The sequence below is a fragment of the Prionailurus bengalensis genome, chromosome A3 (assembly GCF_016509475.1).
Source record: "Prionailurus bengalensis isolate Pbe53 chromosome A3, Fcat_Pben_1.1_paternal_pri, whole genome shotgun sequence".
Lineage (NCBI taxonomy): Eukaryota > Metazoa > Chordata > Mammalia > Carnivora > Felidae > Prionailurus > Prionailurus bengalensis.
In genome coordinates this window covers 50,968,846-50,989,258 of record NC_057354.1, presented here as the reverse complement: position 1 = coordinate 50,989,258, position 20,413 = coordinate 50,968,846, and the positions used below count along the sequence as shown (strand labels likewise).

Below are 20,413 nucleotides of genomic sequence, written 5' to 3'. Positions count from 1 at the left end.
ATCAATGAGTCCTATTAACTTTACCTTCAAATTAGATGTCGTAATGTGTTTCTGGCCACCTCTACATTACCACCCTAATCCAAGCCTCTCTGGTCTCACCAGGACTACTACAGCAGTCATCCTGACTCTATTTTCCACACAGGGCCAGAGTACCCTCCTCCCACCTCTACCCCAGAAACTCTGTAAGGCAGGGTTTCTGTTTAATCCCACAGTGCATACATATCCATTGACTAGCACTGTGTGGGGCAGATGGGAGACAAAGAGTAAATATCTACTAAATGACTGAATGATAATTTTAACTTAAACGTAGATCCTTTGGCCCATCCCTGGAAATTCTGAACCTGTCTTTCTTAATCTTTCACAGATGCCTGATGACTGACCCACCAGACAACCTGAATCCCTCTTTTCAGAGTATTTCAATGCTGTCCCACTTGCTCTCACTCAGGATCCATGTCTTAGTAATGTACATTGAGACCTCTGAATTTTTTTCATATTTATTCATGTACTTTGAGAGAGAGAGAGAGAGAGAATGTGTATGCAAGTGGGAGAGGGGCAAAGAAAGGGGGAGAGAAAGAATCCTAAGCAGGCTCCATGCTTAGCAAGGAGCCTGATGTGAGGCTTGATCTCACAACACTGAGATCATGATCTGAGCTGAAATCAAGAGTCAAATTTGATTGACTGAACCACCAACTTGGTGACTGAACCACCCAGGCGCCCCAATGAGACCTCTGAATTGACCCTTAGACTTTAAAGAATAAGAAGTAAAGTCTCATCTGGGAAACAGTGGCAAAGCCAGATCTTCAATAGAGAAAATAATTTTATCAGAACTGACCCATAACCAGAAGCACAGCATGCCTGAAATTGATGAGAGGGGTTAAGTACATATAATTCTTAATTTATCATGCTACTAAAGCTAAAACAGTAATTAAATCCATAGATAGAAAAAAAATTGAAAATTTAACCTCATCTATTAAATCTTCCCAAAGGTCATATGCAATAGCAGCATTGATTTAACATTCTCCTCCTCCTTCCTTTTGTGTTTACTCTAGTGCAAATAGGAACAGCCAGGGAAATGACAGAAATGCAAATAATGAAATGGAAAAGGAATCCTTAGTCCCATAACAGAGTTTTAAAGACTGTTTGTCTTAAAGATCTCATGCTTTCCTCCACGCAAAAACTGTTCTGGAATGCTACATCAAATCAAATTTGATGTAGTAGGTTAAGGATTAGAGTTTCATGTTTACATATCTTAATAAGAAAAAAAAAAAGTGAGGAATGTGGCAGCATATAAAATTACCCAGCAAGTTTACTATGACATTGAATGCTATAATCACTGAGCAAGAAGGTCATCAGGCTCTAAAATTCTTATAACTATACTGAAATATTTTAAGAAACAAGTCTAATCTCTGACTTCCTGCAAACACGTTTATTTTTCCTTTACAAGATAGTTCCCTAAGTTTAAGTCATTCCAAACTTTCATCAGGAGGAAAACCAAGTGTTTTTTTTGTTTGTTTTACTATGATGCACATTCTAACTTTCTTTTAGAAGAAAGGATAAATATACTTTCATCTTTTTCAGAAAAATACAAACATAGAACCAAATAATGAGAGTTCTTTCCTTTAGTTATTCATTTCAGCATGTACTGAGATAGTGGGCTTTTGCCCCATGTTCTTTCTTAAATACTTCAAGTCAGATGAGGTCTTAGAGACCCTTCAAAAGCAAGAAGGCCTCAACTAATCTGAGAAGCACAATAATTAATCATTAGGAAATGATTCTACTTCATGGTTTGCCTGATTTCTGAAAACCACATTCTCCAACATCCTGGATATATAACATAGTATAGTTCTAACTTCCTCTTTGGTTGGCTTCTCAGAGAAATCCCCCCCCCCCCTTACCTGAGCGGCTTATTCTCTGGACCCACATCTGTAAAGCCCATTTCCTCCAGTTTGCAACGCCTGTAAAGTTCATAATGCCTAGTATGGGTCTGTTCTCGCAGATCCTCCATGTTTGTACAAATAAGCATTTCTCGGAGCTTTACAAAGTCACAGTGGTTTTCATTTTCCACTAGTCCGAAAAACAAGAAAACAGCAACACCAATTTTTAATTCCTGGCACACAGTTAGCATTTGTTGAATGAATTAATGTATAAAAACACATTTGAAATAACAGTAAAATGATCAGTTACCTACAACTATTTTATATAAATAACCAAGGAAGAAACTCTTGAATTATATACACTGAATTACAGGCATGTAAATTAACAGACTGGGAGATTGCTTTAAATTTAGTATGCAATAGATAAACAGGAAAGAAATACATTACGTTATGTTACCATATGCTCCAGTTATTTCACTAATATTTCATTAGCAATTTACAAAACCATCCTCAGGACATTTCACAAAGTGCTTAAAAAGAGTCTGTAACATTATCTTACTAAAACTTCAAAGTACTCAAGATACCACCTATACATGCTATAATTATCAAATTCTTTTTATACAATGTCACATTTATGATGCTATGTTTGACATGATACAGAATTAATGAATAAATACACTGAGTCCTCCTTACATGGTCCTTCATCTGTTTACAGTGGCTCAAAGACTACAAATAAATGTGTTACTGAAATGAATAGTTTTAAGTACAATTACTATTTGTATATTTTTTACACATTAAAAATGTTAAGTTTTGTCAACATTTTTATTAATTACAAATTTGTCAATTTAAAAAAGAAGCAGCACTGGGAAATCAGTACTAGTAGAGGTAATCCATTCCCCATTAATTAGCACCACAAGTAAATGAACCAGATAGTACTAATTACTTATTCATTATAATGCTAGATAAATCCTAAAGTTTCTTAATTGCCTGACTAGTTTGTTTTAGAAATAGTAATACTTTGATGAGTGAAAATATATAAATGTACAAGATGGTTTACTGTGCCTAGAATTACCTAGTAATTAGTTTATGTATCATGTTCAAACACTAGTGTTTACCCTCAAATTCTGTTCAAAGGACCTGACCAGTGCTTTCTACCATCTGAATGTCTTGGCACACCAGATACGAAATGTGTGTGGGATCATGCAGAAAATAGAGAAGCTCTGCCAGCCTCTACAGAGTGATGCTAAAATAAAACACATTCCACACTCCTGATAAACAAATCATAACCCAAAATAAATAATACCTCAGAATATACTGAATGCTACTTTCAGACTGTTAGGTGACATACATATTCCTAGTCATCATTCATTTCATTTACCTTGTACAACACCCCAAGGGTATTGGCGAGCTTTGACCACCTTATTTCCAACTTTTACCTCATCCATACTTCCTACAACAGCAAATGGCAAATGTCCCTGGAAAGGAACCATGATATCAATCATATCTCACATTACTGTGATAAATGGCTAACTAAAACAAGTTTTATAAAAATAACAGATTAGAGAAAATTTACTAAATAATGAAGTTATTAAAATCAAATGACCTGCTATGCCTCCAATTTTAAAACTTGGCAGTGAATATGTGCCAATTGTTCTCTAAGAGTAAATTTTAGGCCCTATAAAGAAAATTATTTATTGAGCATCCCCCACATGCAAGGTATTATGTAATAGGAATACAAAAAAAATTCTAGTATTAGTATAATTTCCCTCAACATTATCTTGGTTCTAAAAAACAATGTTTAGGAAATTGCACAAGTACATATACTCACACACACACAAAATACATAACTAAAACATATGTCTATATTTAGTGTGTGCACAGATATATGATAATATGAAGCAATATTTAAGTCCAAAACTAACGGTAAGTGCAATAAATGCTACATAAACTTAGAAGAGTGAGGGATTATTGTAAGCAAGAAGATACAACCTAAACCAGAGATGGATCAAGGAGAGTAAGAACTAACTTTGGCAAGGGGAACATTTTGAACAAAGACATAAATAGTTAGATTTAGGAAACAGTGAATAGACTGGTCTGTCTGAAACTGAGGAATACTATAGGGGAAAAGTCTAATATAAAATGTATTAAGTGTTTTGTTTAATATTTAATAACTGACAGTGTCTTAATTGGGCCTTTCTGGAAAATTATTCCAAGTGGGCACAAAAAATAAAATTGGATCGGAAGACAATATAACACATAGGTATTGAGATCACTTCATTTACATAGTCAGCTTTTTATATATTTAAAGTATCTAAATGAAAAAATCAGAAAAGGAAAAGGAGAAATAGCCTGCAGGGTTACTGAATATCAATGTGTTAGGCAGTGAACAAGGACTGTCTCCTCACAACAACGCATACAATAGGTATTAACCCAATTATGTAGGTAAGTTAATAGTCTCAGGGAGGTTAATAACTCCCAGAAGAACATATGGTTAACTCTATATAACTCCAAAACCCATGACCCTTCAAAATATAACCAGATATTTAAGAAATTTAGTAGCTTGGAGAAAGTAACACAAAGAAATTAGCCATATTTGGTTATATTAAATTAAAAGTTATATGAATGTTTAATATGTACATGTAACACCATAAGGGAGAATGAGCTTAAATACCAGATTAGAAACATATCGTTAAAGGTTTTAAGATTCTAAAGCATTCCAAGGGAGAGTATAAAGACTTCACATGTTTTTAAAGACAGGATAGAAAGGCATCTTCCTAAGGCAATTAGGAAGTATAGTGCCACAAAAGGAGAACCCCAGCCTCACCAATGTATCATTCTATTTAGGTAAAAGTAGAGGAAAGAAAATATGCTCAAAAATATATTCTCTTTATATTTTTCCCAACTCTAGAAAATAAAACATTTTTCTATACTGAACATTTGAAAATTCACCTTGTGTGAAGTCTTTTGAGAAGACGCAAGTGAAAGTGTGTTAGTAGGAATGTCATTTATACATTACTCTTTTCACATGTAAAACAGAATTAACATTCAACTAGGAGCTTACATTCATTGAAGCATTGATTTTAGCAATAGTTTCATCATCTGTTGGGAATTGGTATATCTGGACACCATTGCTAACCAATTCACTCATGAGCTTGATCTTAAACTTCTGTAATTCAGCTTTAGAAATTGTATCTGCTTTGGCAATCACTGGTATAATGTTCACCTACCAACAATAAAGAAAAAACAAAATCTCACAATTGAGGATTTATTTTTTTAATTCTATGTTTTTTGCATTCAAAACCACTCAGTCTCGACAAACTTTTAACCTCAATCAGATGAACAAACTATAGTCCAGCTCATTGCCTGTTGATATAAATAAAGATTTACCAGGGGCGCCTGGGTGGCGCAGTCGGTTAAGCGTCCGACTTCAGCCAGTTCACGATCTCGCGGTCCGTGAGTTCGAGCCCCGCGTCGGGCTCTGGGCTGATGGCTCAGAGCCTGGAGCCTGTTTCCGAGTCTGTGTCTCCCTCTCTCTCTGCCCCTCCCCCGTTCATGCTCTGTCTCTCTCTGTCCCAAAAATAAATAAATGTTGAAAAAAAAATTTTTTTTAAATAAAGATTTACTGGAACACAGCCAGGCTCACTCATTTACATATTATCCATGACCACTTTCATGCTACAATAGCAGAAATGAGCAATTAACTCAGAGACCATATGGCCTGTAAAGCCTAAAATATTAATTACTACTTGGCCCTTCACAGAAAAAGCTTGCCAACTCCTAACCTAGAAAATCTCTGGCTGTCATTGTCACCATATTCCCCTATACAATCATTCCTACAGATGCTGGCCTTAATAGTAACTCCTTTTAAAATGCAGAGTTCTTATAAGATTAATCTTACACCTGAATTTATGGTTATAAATTTTACGTTTTCTTTTCTTTTTCAACGTCTCTTATAATTCTATCACATACAAAATGTAAGCAGGAAGCTGAGATCATCTGCTTAATTCACTAAGAATTTTTTATTTCTTAATAATCTAAGCACTAAATAATAAGAATAATTGATCCCTTGGCAAAACTATGAAGCAGGTGAGTTTCTCCTTCTGCCCCTCATTTCAGCAGGTCCTCTCCCCAATCAATACATCCTATCTGAACCCTGTTGTTAGAGACTCCTACCTAGATGTTGAAGGAAGGAAATTTATGAATATTAACTGAAAGTGTTCATGACTCAAAGGAATAACACTCTTAGCATTAAAGCCCTATCACTGGCCAAAGAGGAAGAAATCTGGGGTTGTGAAGACTGACTAACTTTACATTAGTCCCACAAAAGACTAATGTCTCCACAAATCTAAGGGTTTGTAGGGTTTTTTTTGGTTATTTAGTTGGTTTTAGAGAAAAACTTCAGGCTAACTAATCATATGTATCAAGAGAGTGAGATATCAATGTAATTTTCAGAATGAAAAGTAAAAATCATAATTCGTACTCTATTCGTAAATTTCTTGCTCTTCTCCAATTTCACAGTGACATACTATGTATATTCAGATTTATTAGTCTTAATATGCTCCACAGAAGATAAAGATTTTTTCATCTACCCATGAAAACTTTCCAGCAATTATGGGCAAACAGCTTTCATGCTAAATTAATCAAAGTACATAAAAATTTGATCCAAGTTTTTGGTTTCAATATTGTATACTTAGATTGTCAATAAATTATGCCAAGTTAATAACTTATAATTGCTTCCACAGTAAATAGCAGAAGCATGCTCTAATGTAAGTGCCTAACGTTTAGCTTTTGATTGCCAAGATACTCATTTCAAAGACATCCATGTTGAATAAACATATTGCCAGGTGTATGACACAGCTACTAGCAAAACTGAATAAAGCACAAAGCCACCCCCACCCATGAAGCTCCCCTTTTAGAAAACCTGGGTGACTTACCCAGGTAACTGACCACTTGAGTGAGCCCACTTCTCCCTCCCCGTGCCCTAATTCCACTCTTATCCTTTAAATTTGCCAGGAGTGAACCCGCAAAACCCTAGACACCCGACCCTAAACCCTAATAAAAGCAGAGCCCAGGTTCACTGTCAACTTTATTGTGTGGCCCTCCTACAGGTTGTGTACCCTCCTGGACCTGTGAGTAATAGATCTTGTTCTTCAAAGTTCCCTGATGGTATCTGGCTGAAGTGCATCCTGAAATCATAGTAAAAGAGCTATAAGGGCCGGCTCAGCCATGACACTGGTCCTGGGAAGGATATCTGTGGGGCATGCTATGAGTAATATAGTTGGGGGAGTACCTCAGACATTCCTAGCCAAGAATATCACTCTAATTAGACTGGGAGGGTATATCACAGACTGAATGCTACACATCCATTTATTTGTATGTCGCTGGGAGGGAAAGAGATTTTACACTGTTTGCATAAGATAACTTTCCATGTCAAGCTTAGGAATAAAAGACAAGATATCAGTTTAATTAACCCTCACATCTGTCCCTTGAGGTAGGTATTTTTCTCCTTAAATTTTTATTTTAGAGGTGAGGAAACTGAGACTCAGGGGGCTAAAGAAACTTGCCCAAAACCACAAAGCTATTAAGGGACAGACCCAGTATTTAAAACCGGCCTCTACTGACACCAAATTCTATAATGTTTATACAGATTACATCATGTTGCTTCTGTCTAGCTAAGACAAACTGGCACATGCTTGATTTTATGAGTTTCCATATAATCAGACTCAACTATTAAAATACTGGGTAAATAGTTACAACATCTAATCAGATGAATAGACTATCATGTAAGCTTCATCAAATTTTTGCTAAATCCAGGGGACTGTGCAACTAGTCAAAAATCAATCAATCTATGTACCATGACCTCACTGGCAGCTTTATGCTTTCCACACGGATTTCTACATAGAGAGTAGTACTGGACAGAATGCCCTTTTCCCTGAACCTTATTTCATAAAATCATTAGGCAGGATAATGAAAACTGCATTTCTCACACCATCAAAGGTTATGGGAAAACTCTGGAGTTTTTTTAGAATAAGATAGTAGTCTTCAACCATCTTCTACGCAGATTAAAAAAAAATGAATAAAAAAAAACCCCAAAGTGAGTTAATTTGTGGATATTATTTTTATAGCTCCCTGAATTTATATACCACTTCTTTGCTCAGATGTTCAAAACTAGCTTTTCTTGGTATGGTTCAAATTAAAACAGAATTACTATAACACATGATGAAACATTAGATCTCAACCTTTGTCAATGAACTTCTTCTCAATAGCATCATTAAGTAAAATCAGTGTCAAATTCTGGCATGCAATTTAATCACTAAAAAAAGGACTAAAGTTTTATGTTAACATATTTTTCTTTGCAGTTCATCTTCCAAATTGAATTTCCCTGGAAAATAACCTAAGATTGAAATTTATCAAATGTTTTTAAAATGCACAGAATAAAAGTTAAGATATATATACATATCATAAAGATATTTTAATAGTTCAAAATAAATATTAAAGCATAAGCTGATTCCTTTTCTAAGCCCACCTTGCTGTCAAGGGTCTTCATTGTTAAGAGATCCAGTGTCTTCAGAGAGTGACCTGTAGGTGAGATGAAGTAGAGGCACACATGGATGCGAGAATCGTGGTAATTAAAGAGAGAACGCTTGATCTTTAGCTCTTCTTGGAGATAGGCCTCAAACTGAGCATCTATGTAGTCAACTACTGGTTGGTAGCTGAAAAAATTAACATTTAAATATTTAATACAGCATATTCATGCTACCATAATAAGATATTTATGTAATTCTCAAGTGTAAGATGTGCATTTTCACCAATTAATAAACAGCTACTATCTATGCTAAACAGAGAACTTTAGTAATAAAACAAATTGTGCAGAACACGCATATACAAAGGTAGTACTTTAAAACCATCAGTATACCCTGTGCTTTACAGAAATAGAATGAATATACAGACTCACTCTCACCTTCATTTGCACACTGCACGTCTGACAAGGATTCCCACACTTGCCAGACTGCTGAATGAGGACAGGCATCTAACTATAACCAAACTGGACATGACACATTATTTGACTGATAAAAGGTATGAGTACTAATACCTTAAAAGATATTTAAGTCAAATTCTATGATTTCTTCCTTCTTAAATAAGACCCATAAGGCATGAAGAATAGCAACATAATAAGGAGGAAATGCATATGTAAAATGAACGTAACCAGTAATGCAGGCATAATTTTATTTTTAATTCTAAAAGCGCATCATACTCTATGCTGAGTCCTTGCCCAAATAAATTCTCCTCTAGCTATTTCATTCTATGCATCCTTCAAGATGCAAATCATATTACGTTGCATGTGCACCAGCATTCACATTAGTTTGTGACTGTTCCACTTCATTCTGATATGCTAAATCACTGTCTATTCAACTCAACTTTCTACTCTTAACCATTCTAGTTAAGTAAATCTGGGTTTCCAAGTGAAAATAACAGCAAATAGTTCCTCTGTCAAATTCCCTGGACACCTTATTAATTATCTTTGTAGTGCAAATGGAGTGGTACTTCATGCAGCTGAGATACTCAATACATGTGCACAGAACTGAATTCTTCCATGAAGTTGCCTGACGTTTTTAGTCCTTTAGGATCATCACCTCTTTTAATCTCATAGAATACCTTGTTCTTCCCACACAGATGGTAAACAATGTGAGGACAGAGACAGTATCTTCTATGTTCTCCACAACACTTAGTACAATACTTTGAACATTATCAGAGAGACTATTAGAAACACCAGTATTAACTATCAGGAACACTACACTTGGAAAACTTGTCTAAATGTGACTCAACATGATTTCCTCCCCCAAATAATAAAATACTAAAAATTAATTTGTTAAATACATATTTAACATAAAAAAATCCAAAGCTTTTATTAATGACTTGAAGGAGATGAGTAATATGACCTATTTTATGCCCTAATAGCCATAAATGGTCCTCTACCTGACTGTGTTGCATTATGCTTGTCAAAATGTAAACCAAAACATTTTCTGCTAAATAGTCTACCATTAGGTGTTCTTCCATAGTAATTTGCTTTAGGTTTCCATTTCCAATACACTGCATACTCATTCTTCCAGTGAAACAAAAGACAATGGCTTAAAATACAAAAATAACCTCCTTAAAAACTTCCAAGTACTCACAAAATGGTAAGGAATTAACCAGGTCAAAATTGAAGAGAGTGGAACCGGAGAGAGGTGAGCAGAGGACTTAGAGGAGAGGTAGTAAATGGGCCAAGTCCAGACGATGCTTGTATATTATAAGTTTCACTGAAACACAGCCCTGTTCACTGGTATATGTAATGCCTATAGCTGCTTTTGTGTTACAGTGGCTGAGTTGAGTAGTTTGGACAGAGACCATATGTCCCGCAAAGTCTGGAATATTGACTATCTGGCACTTTGCAGAAAAATTTTACTAACCCCTGCACTAAAAGCATCAGTGCTAGTTTTGTCCTGAGGTCACTTGTCAATCTAGTTCTTGAGCTTTAGTTCTGAAGGACTCACAGGACAAGAAAGAAGAAATCAAAGCCCAGGACCCACACAAAGTGGCAATCTATTAAGAGACAGCCTCCCCACATTGAGCTGAGATCCTGAGAGCCTACACCCTCAGGGTGTAGAATGAACTAGAATAAGAGTAAGAATGAACTAGAAGTTAACCTACAATTCCTCCCCTCCCCCCAAGTTGTTGCAGGGAAGGTTGCCCTGGCAGTAAACGAAGTAGGGAAAATAAAAGGAAAGAAGAAAAAAAGTCTTTGAGAACTTGAGGTCACAGGGTCTGCCCTCACATATATCCACAGCCCAGGTTCACAGCCTCTTTGATGCTGAAAACCTCTAGCCATGAAACGGATTTAAGGATCCTCAGAGTATTAATGCCACAGGGGCATAACATAAGCAAATCTAAATCTGTTCAAAGGAAGGCATCTTCATCTTAGACCTCAAAGTATCTCTGCAAGTAATTTTTCAAAGACCATGATACCTACAATAAAAAATAACCAAGCATATGAGAAAAAAAACACATTGAATAAGACCCAAAGTAAAAAAACAAACATCGGTAAAATAATTTATAATATTAAGTATGCAAAATGGTATTTAAGATTTCAAGGCTAATTTACCAATGAAAACTCAGTTACTAAAATTCACCTTGCTACAGATTAAACAAGAGAAAGTAAATTCTTTTCTACAGAATGAATAAACAAAATATCTGATAATATTTATTCATGAGGAAAAAAAGCCCTTACCAGTAATACAATGGAACTTCCTTACTACAACTAAAATGTTTAAAAAAGCAGACAAGCATAATACATGGTAAAAATCAAGCTTTCTCTTTGCATCAGGACAAGGCAAAGATACCCACTAATACTACTGGCTATCCAATATAATACTGTACACCCTACCCAGTGCAGTCAGGTTTTAAAAATGGAAGAAAGAAAAATAAAAACTCTCTGCAGCCATGATGAAGTAACTGGGACTGGATTTACTCTCCCACCCTAAACAATTAGAAACTTGGATAAAATACACGAAAAAGGCTCTCAAGACATGGGACAACACACTGTATAAAACTGTGTTCATTGAGAAGGGAAATAAATGAGAAAAACTTTACAATTCCCTCAGCTTACTCCCTGGATATAAGTTTCCAGGGCACAGCACAAGAGAGCCAGAGCCTGGTGGACTCACCAAGTTGAGGAGACAGAAACAGGAGTTCAGGGAGGCCAAGGCAAATAAAATTTGTAGGCAAGAACACTAAATAGAAGACAGCTGCACCAACAAAAGTGCTAATGATCTGGACAGCAGTTCCCTCCAGTCTTTGGTGAAGCACTAATCTGCATATATGTCTGAGGAAAGAACCCAAGACTATAGATATATCCTATATTATAGTCCTGGTGGTGGTTATGAAACCATGTATGTGTAAAAATTAACTGAACTGTACACTTAAAAAAATCAGTGCATTTTATTTATGCTATATAAATTATACATCAATAAAATTTATTTTAAAAGGAACAAAAAAAACTGAAAAAAGATATATAAATGTCATTTGGAGATTACACATTATATACATAGAAAATCTACACAAATTTAGAGATGAATTGTTGGAATTAATCAGAGAATTTACAAATGTCCGTATATGCAAAATCAATTATATTTCTATACACCAAATAGAAAGTGAAGTATTTCTAAAAGATATCATCTATGAAAGCATCAAAATGCCAAATATCTAAGAATAAATTTGAATAAAGCTGTATAAGATGTCTACATAGAAAATTATAAAAAAAATTATGAAGATTTAAAGCAACATGTCACAGGCCTTTGACTCTACCACTAATCTTCTTCCTCTAGAAAACCCACATAAATGTGCTGATAGGCTAACATAAGTCACATAAAGGGAGCCAATTATGCAAAATATTTCTCCTCTCAAGCAAACTTTAGGAAACTAAAAAATTACCTCTAATAATGAAAATATATGCATTTCAAAAAGGAAAGAGAACAAAAAGTTATTGCTTTACTCTAATCTATTTCCCTATTTCATACTTTAAATTTCATATAGATTCTATAATCATTCTTTATAGTATCATAGGAGAAATAATGATATCCTATAAAATATAAGTAATAATTTATTTATATCAGACCTTTCCTGCAATGCTTAATAATGTACCTGGCTGATTTGGTTAGAATTTCACACACAAAAAATTCAAGCACCATGGATTGGGCCATTATATATCTGCCACTGTATGTCTTGTTATTTTACCCTGAACAAAATAACTTCCTGCCTGAAAATTAGTACAAATCACTTATTATATACCAAATTGGCATATGAATAATTAAAATAATTTTGCTGAAATACACATTGCAATAATGTGATTCAAATTATTCTAAAAAAATTAAACTGGATAGAAAATGTCAATTTGTTAAGAACAAAATATAGCTGAATTATTAAAAAATTAAAGTCTGGGAGGAAGGGTTTGAATTTCCATAGTAGAAAACCAAATCATGGCACAAGACAAATGTCTTTTTTTTTTTTAATGTTTTTACTAATTTTTAAGAGAGAAAGATAGAGCATGAGTTGGGGAATGGCACAGAGAGAGGGAGACACAGAATCTGAAGCAAGCTCCAGGCACTCAGCTGTCAGCACAGAGCCTGACACAGGGCTTTAACTTGCAAACTGTGAGATTATGACCTGAGCCGAAGTCAGATGCTTAATGCACGCACCTCAGACAATTGTCTTAAGATAAGAAAAAACTTATTTCATTACAATAAGAAAACACATACCTTTCTTCTTTGTTTATTTGGTCACCAAATCCTACTGTATTTACAATGGTCAATTTCAATCGAACATTACTTTCATGGAGTTCATATGTCTGAGCTTTAAGTCTAACATGTGGGTAAAAATGTGAGGATTCATGGTCTTCAAAATTAGTATTAAACAGTGTGTCAATCAATGTTGATTTTCCAATTCCAGTTTCCCCTGAAAGAAACAAAGGTATATCTTCACAGGTGCATTAAGACAAATGAGAAAAAAATAGAACTCCCAGAGTGGTTTCAAGGGATCCCAAATATTTCAAACATTTCAAAGGCTGAGTTGTCTGTGAAAGACATACATGTAAAGGCTGGTCCACTGAGTCATTAGCAGAACATAAAAGTAAGTATGTATGCTAAGTTACTCAGAACTCTGAAGAAAGCACTGAAATAAAGAACAAAAAAAATTTAAAGCAGAAAAGCTAAGAAAAAACTAATAGAATTTAAATAACTGAAAAAATCTGCGATCATGATATCAAATTAATGACATGAGCATCATACTCTTTGCAAGAATGAAGAGAACACAAGGAATATAAAGGAATAATATAGAAGAAGAGTTTGGCCCTTACCCACACAGAGAATATTAAAACAGAAGCCTTGCTGAATGGATCTATTGACCAGCTGATCAGGCAAACTCTCAAAACCAACATGGCCAGACATAGTTAAAGAACGAATATTTTCTCTTTTTTGCTGAAAGAAAACAAAGACAATGGCAATAATTTAAAAAAAAAAAACTTTTACTAAAATAGGATATAAACACATTTCAAATGATAAATATAATTTATCAAAGAAACTAAAGATTTTATGATCATTATACCTTCACCAAGATATAAATGTGTTAAGCAAATTTGTGAGAAATCTGTGTCCAGACCCTCAAAACACATCTGCATTTCTTATTTTCTTCATACAATGAGAGTCCAGCATTGTTTATCACAAATATTTGATTTCCAAAAAATGGGAAAATAATCATGTAAACTATGGCATATTCATTCATAAAATGGAATGTTTAAAGTGATTAAATACGTTTATGATAAATATTTAGTAACTTAAATTTTAATTTAAATGTCACGTGAAAAAAGTACAATACAAAATTATACAGTTTTAGCTCCCAGCAATGGGACAGCAAACTTATGTCACACTAATGTTCCTACTAATTAACAATTATAATCAATTCTTCCAAGTTGCTGAAGTGCAACCAAACGCCAATAGACACTAGAGGGAATGAGACTCTTGGGAACAGGAGACCATGTAGGGTGAGATGTACATTTTCTAGGTCTTTCCGAGGGCACAACCTAGTCACTGCTACACAAAGAAGATAGACCTCAAGATGAAAGTAGTAGTCTTACTGGGTTGAGTAGTCAGTTGGAAACAAGAGCAGGTAGATCAGCTGAAAATTGAAGAAGAAAATTCCAGAAAGGAAGAAGATTTTGGACTAAAATCCAGAAATACACTCCTTTTAAAACTCTGGCTGACTGCTGAACTTGAGTATAAGGGGAGCACAAAGAGCCTAAAGGGGGGAGGGGGATGGAAATTGGAAGGAGCTATATAGAAATGCCATCCTGGGGAGCATAAATTTTAAGTCTGTAAGTTAAAGGGGCTCAGTAAACACTTCAGGCTTTCTATTGAAAAACTATATGGACTACATTTTAGGAGTAAGGATCACATCCCAGAAATCAGAAATGTTCCCTAATACACAGGTGAAATAGACCTGCCCTAAAAAAGCCTATAACCAAGGTTCAACATGAACAATGCAACAACCTAGCAATTTACTGCTTGCTAGAACAAAGGTCAACACTCTTCAGAAGAAGAAAACAAAATCCTACACCTCCACAATGTACTAACCACAGTATCTACCATATAATAAAAAATTACTAGAGGAAGAAGTAGAAAAATGTGATTCACAGTCAAGGGGGAAAAAGGCACAGAAAGAGATCCACAAATGAACCAGATGTTGAATCAGCTGATAAGAACTTTAAAATAACTATGATAAATATGCTGAAGAAGAAAACTATACTCTTTTTCTACAGGAAAAAGAGATGGATATAATGGCTGACATGACAGAATTACAAGAGAGATATAGAAGCTCTCAACAACAAAAGTCAGCAAATGGAATTCCTGGAAGGAAAAATACAACGTCTGAATAAAAAACTTATTGAACCATATTAACAGCGGATCAAACAATGGAAGGAAAGATTTCTTCAATAGTTATCATCCAAGCTAAATACCTTTATTTCTCCAAGCTAAAAGTCTCTCATAGAAAAGATAAAACTGCAATAGAGCTACAAAAACTGTAGAATGATATCAAATGGTCTAACATACCTGTAACTGGAGTATCATATAGAAAAGATGGGGAGAGACTGGAGGAGGATGGAAAGAAATATATATAAGTAACAGTGACTGAAATTTTTCCAATATTCTAAACATGAACTCAGAGATCCAAGAATTTCAGCAAACTACAAACAGGAAAAATCCAGAGGAACCCACAACTAGCCATATCAGAACAAAATGTTTCAACAAGAGGATAAAGAAAAATTTTATGAACAACCAGATGTGGGGAGACATATTACACACAAATAATACATAAAATGACTACAGTTTTCTCACAAAAAAAACAATGCAAAGCATAAGACCACAGAAAATAATCAATAAAATGACAAAAGAAAAAAATGACATGTAAATGTGTGTAAAATAACTTTTTGTTTTAATTTCTTGAAAATATCATTTAAAGCAACAACAATATATTGCAGAATTTGGAATCATGGGAGAAATAGAATGTATCATAATGACAACACAACAGAGGGAATGGACAGTTATGGTTGTAAGGTTTCTGTATTATACATGAAGTATTATAATACTGTTGGAAGATATGTGTAATAAATTAAAGCGTACATCAACTACTATTTAAAAAAAAAAGACATAAGAGGTATAGGTAAGAAGTCAATAGTAAAGATGAAAAGCAATAAAAAAAACTAATCCAAAAAAAAGGCAGAAAAAGAAGAAAAATGAAAGAACAAATGGGACAAAGAGAAAACAAATAGCAGCAAATTGGCAGACTTAAACCTAGCTATATCTATAGTTAAATTAAATGTAAATGATCTAAACCAGTATCTGATAGAATGAACTTCCTGTGATGGTGGAAGTGTTCTGTATCTGATCTATGCAACAGGTAGCCACCAGCCACATGCAGATATTGAACACTTCAAATGGGACTAGTGCAACTGAGGAACTGGTTTTTAAATTTTATTTAACTAATTTAAATTTTAATAGCCACATGTGGCTAGTGGCTACCATAATGGACAGTGAATATATAAACATTTCAGTTAAAAGAAGGAAATTGTCAGATTGGATAAAAGAATGACTCAACTCCATGCTGTCAATATAGTAACTGACAAGATCATTCTAAAATTTATATGGAAATGCAGATGATTTAGAATAGCTAAAACAATTATGGAAAAGAACAAAGCTAAAGGATTTATACTATCTAATCAAAAAGTTACAATCACCAGGAAGTGTGGTATTGGGATAATCTTATTATTTATATTTTTCTACCTTATCAATATTAAAAACTTGTGATCATCAAGGAATATGTAAGTCACAGACTGGAAGAAAATATTATATATATGACATATACATATGACAAAGCACATACACTCAGAATACATATGATTCAATAACAATCTATTTTTTTAATGGGTAAAAGACATGAACAGAGATAACAAAATAGCCAATCAGTGAATGAAAGAGTGTGCAACATTATCAGGCAAATGTGAATTAAAACTACAGTAAGATACCACTGAATAACCACTAAAATGTCTAAAATTTAGCAGGCATATAATGTCATGTATTAGAGATTCTGAAGAACAAATGGAACTCTGATAAATTTGCTGGTACAAAAGCAAAACAGTACAGCCACTTTGGATAACAATTGAGTACTTTCTTATAAAGTTAAATACACATTACTATATATAACCAAAAATCCCTAACTGAAGGTATCCAAGATAAATAAAAACATGCATCCACACACATGAATGTTCATGGAAGCTTTGGTCCAAATAGTCAAAAACTAGAAACAACCCAAATATCCAACAATTGTTGAATGGGTAAATAAAACATAGTATATCCATACAACGGAATACTAAACTACTGATGCGTGCCACAACATAGTTAAGTCTCAAAAACTAAGTGACTTTTTTTTACTGCGATTTGACTAAGAAAAAAAAAGTATTATTTTTTCATATTTTCTCATATATATGAATATGGATGAAAATGTCCATGAGAGTGGTTATTACTGGGGAATGGATTTGCAGGTTGAGGGAGTGGTCTTGGAGGTGGAGGTGGGAAAGATTCACTTGTTACTGTATATGGTAGGTAGAATTCCAAGATGGACCCCAGGATTCATGGCCTCTGGTGTACTCACAACCTTCTATTTTTTCAACCCAATAGCAAACTATGTGCTGCCATGAAGGGATTTTGCAGATGTAATTAAGGTCCCAAATCAGTTAATCTAAGAAAGGGAGATTATCCTTGGTGGGTCTGAACTAATCAGGTGAGCCCTTAAAATGCACTGGGATCTTTCAGGTGAAAGGGATTTGAAACCTGATTTGACATTAGTTCTCCCCTGTTGTATGAATGACAGAGAAGCATATGGCAAGGACATAAGAATGTTCTCTAGGAGCTGACAGCAACCAGCCAGCAAGAAACTAAATTCTGCCAACAACCTGAAAGAGTCTGAAGGGGAGCTTCAAATAACCCAGCCAGCCAACATCTTAAGTGAGACCCTGAGCAGAAAAGCAAGCTATGCCAACCTAGTTTTATAACCTACAGAACTATGAGCTAATAAATAGGTACTGTTTTAAGAAGCTGAATTCACGGCAATTTGTTATGGGGCAATAGAAAACTAGTATACTATATTCTCATTTCTGCCCTTTAGATCCCTTTTAGTCACATAAGTATGTTATCTTTATCATTAAGAAAAAGAAAGTAAAGTGGCACCTGGGTGCCTCAGTCAGGTTAAGCGTCCGACTTCTGCTTAGGTCATGATCTTGCCATTCTTGAGTTCCAGCCCTGCATTGGGCTCTGTGCTAACAGCTCAGAGCTGGGAGACTGCTTCGGATTCTGTGTCTCCCTCTCTCTGTGCCCCTCCCCTGCTCACACTCTGTCTCTCTCTTCCTCAAAAATAAATTTCACATTAAGAGAAATAATAAAATAAAAAAATAAAAACAAAAAGCTTTAAACTTTAAAATATATATATAATTTTGATATGTCAATCATACTTCCTTAAAAAATATTTAAAATAAAGGGGCGCCTGGGTGGCGCAGTCAGTTAAGCGTCCGACTTCAGCCAGGTCACGATCTCGTGGTCCGTGAGTTCGAGCCCCGCGTCGGGCTCTGGGCTGACGGCTCAGAGCCTGGAGCCTGTTTCCGATTCTGTGTCTCCCTCTCTCTCTGCCCCTCCCCCGTTCATGCTCTGTCTCTCTGTCCCAAAAATAAAATAAACGTTAAAAAAAAAATTAAAAAAAAAAATTTTAAATAAATAAATAAACATTAAAAATTTAAAAAAAAAGAGAAAGTGAAGAAACACTGTGCTTCTCAGTAATGAAAGTATTCAAGATTAGATACTTGTTAGAGTTTTTACTTGATTAGCACATGCTTATCAGATAAAACTTGAACTAAATGGCCTGTAGAATCCCTTCGGGTTCTACAGCTGTAAGACTGTTAGGTCATGAAAATAACAGAAGCTTCTCAAAAATGTGCCAGTGGTCACCATAATTTAACGAAGAACAGGGACCAGAGAAAATGAGGACTAAGCAATCCACTTAGTGCATTCATCACTAAAGGATTACTAGTGACTATTGACAGCAGTTTAAGCAAAGCAATGTATTAGAAGGCAGATAAAGAGTAATTCTAAAAGTTTGCAAGTTGATAAAATAAAGATGGAGCAGACCATTATTACCAATGAGAGAAAAAAGATAAAAAGGATGGTAGTTTGGTGGTCAAACTATAATTTATCAAAACCATGGGGAACTTAGCATTTGTGAAGGAAGAGGGAAAAGCAAGAAGAGGCTTAATGGGCACAAAACTAAAGGAAATCATTTAATCTTACTGAATTACCTGTGCTTGTTTTTGCCATTTTCTATTTAAAAAATCATCAACTCACCTCTTTCACCAAGTTAAATATACTCCCTCTTTTTTAATATATATTTTAATATGAATTACTAAAACACATCCCTCTTACTCAGGCACACTTAGAAGAATGTTGGAAGCATTAAGAGCTTGATCTCACACTCAGGAAGGCATCTGCAGGGCCACCTGGAGACTTCCTACACCCTGTCATTAAAGGAGTTCTCTATACCCACCAAGTTCTGTAAGCATGCCCAGCAAAAGCAGTGCTAGTCCTCCTACTGAATGCTCTGGAAGCAGTCAAGAGTTTTAATTTGTTTCAAGTCCCATACATCGGTAAGAGACACTGAAAACATTCAACAATTATTCAATCTATTACTGATTTTCAATTTCAATCAACATAAAAGTTAATTTACATTCAAGGTACAAACAAAATGTCAGGTCTCTGAGTAGTTATTTTGAAACCCTAGAGGTATGTGGAGTACAATATGGCTCTATTTGAAAGATATACTCACTTTCTGTTCATCATCAGATACTTGTGAGGATGGACAAGTTGTTTTTGTTGGCATGTGAGACTGAAAGAGCTAAAAAAAAGAAAAAAATATATATATTAAAAAAGAGATTACTCTAAAAAACCCTATATCTAAATAATATATCCATGTTAAAAAGGAATTTAAAAATTTTCATTATCATCAAGTTGTCACTTGTAATCTACACACTTGACTCATGCTTAAAACCATGGTTTCCTTGCTGGATAAATATATGCAATATATAATATATATTAAAACATTTACCCACATATGCAAAAATATTATAAAAGAGTAAACTCCCATTTACATCCAGGAAAACAAAGCACATTACTTTTACTTAAAAGACTTTACAGGATTAAAAAGGGAAAATAAGCTATTTCACTAAAAAAATACTCTAAGAGCCAAGGAGATATTCAAAATTAGGTATTTGCCACAGAAGCATGCCAGAGTAAATACAATTGTTAATGATCCAGTTTTAGTACATTTAAGAAAGCAGTGATCTAAAAATCTGAACAAGTCCTGGGGCATCTGGGTGGCTCAGTCAATCATCCAACTTCGGCGCAGGTCAT

At 34.7% G+C, this 20,413-nt stretch overlaps 1 protein-coding gene across 5 annotated transcripts in view; it reads right to left on the bottom strand.

Moving 5' to 3' along the window:
• SEPTIN10 (septin 10) overlaps positions 1 to 20,413 on the bottom strand; it is a 72,531-nt gene that overhangs the window by 26,278 nt on the left and 25,840 nt on the right. For all 5 annotated transcript variants that reach the window (XM_043604759.1, XM_043604755.1, XM_043604758.1 and 2 more), the window contains exons 2-8: positions 19,830 to 19,898; positions 13,765 to 13,885; positions 13,169 to 13,364; positions 8,401 to 8,587; positions 4,936 to 5,097; positions 3,253 to 3,349; positions 1,896 to 2,064 (exon numbers count right to left, since the gene is read on the bottom strand). In XM_043604759.1, coding sequence (XP_043460694.1) covers positions 1,896 to 2,064; positions 3,253 to 3,349; positions 4,936 to 5,097; positions 8,401 to 8,587; positions 13,169 to 13,364; positions 13,765 to 13,885; positions 19,830 to 19,898 — 1,001 coding nt within the window. The remainder of the gene's footprint in view (positions 1 to 1,895; positions 2,065 to 3,252; positions 3,350 to 4,935; positions 5,098 to 8,400; positions 8,588 to 13,168; positions 13,365 to 13,764; positions 13,886 to 19,829; positions 19,899 to 20,413) is intronic.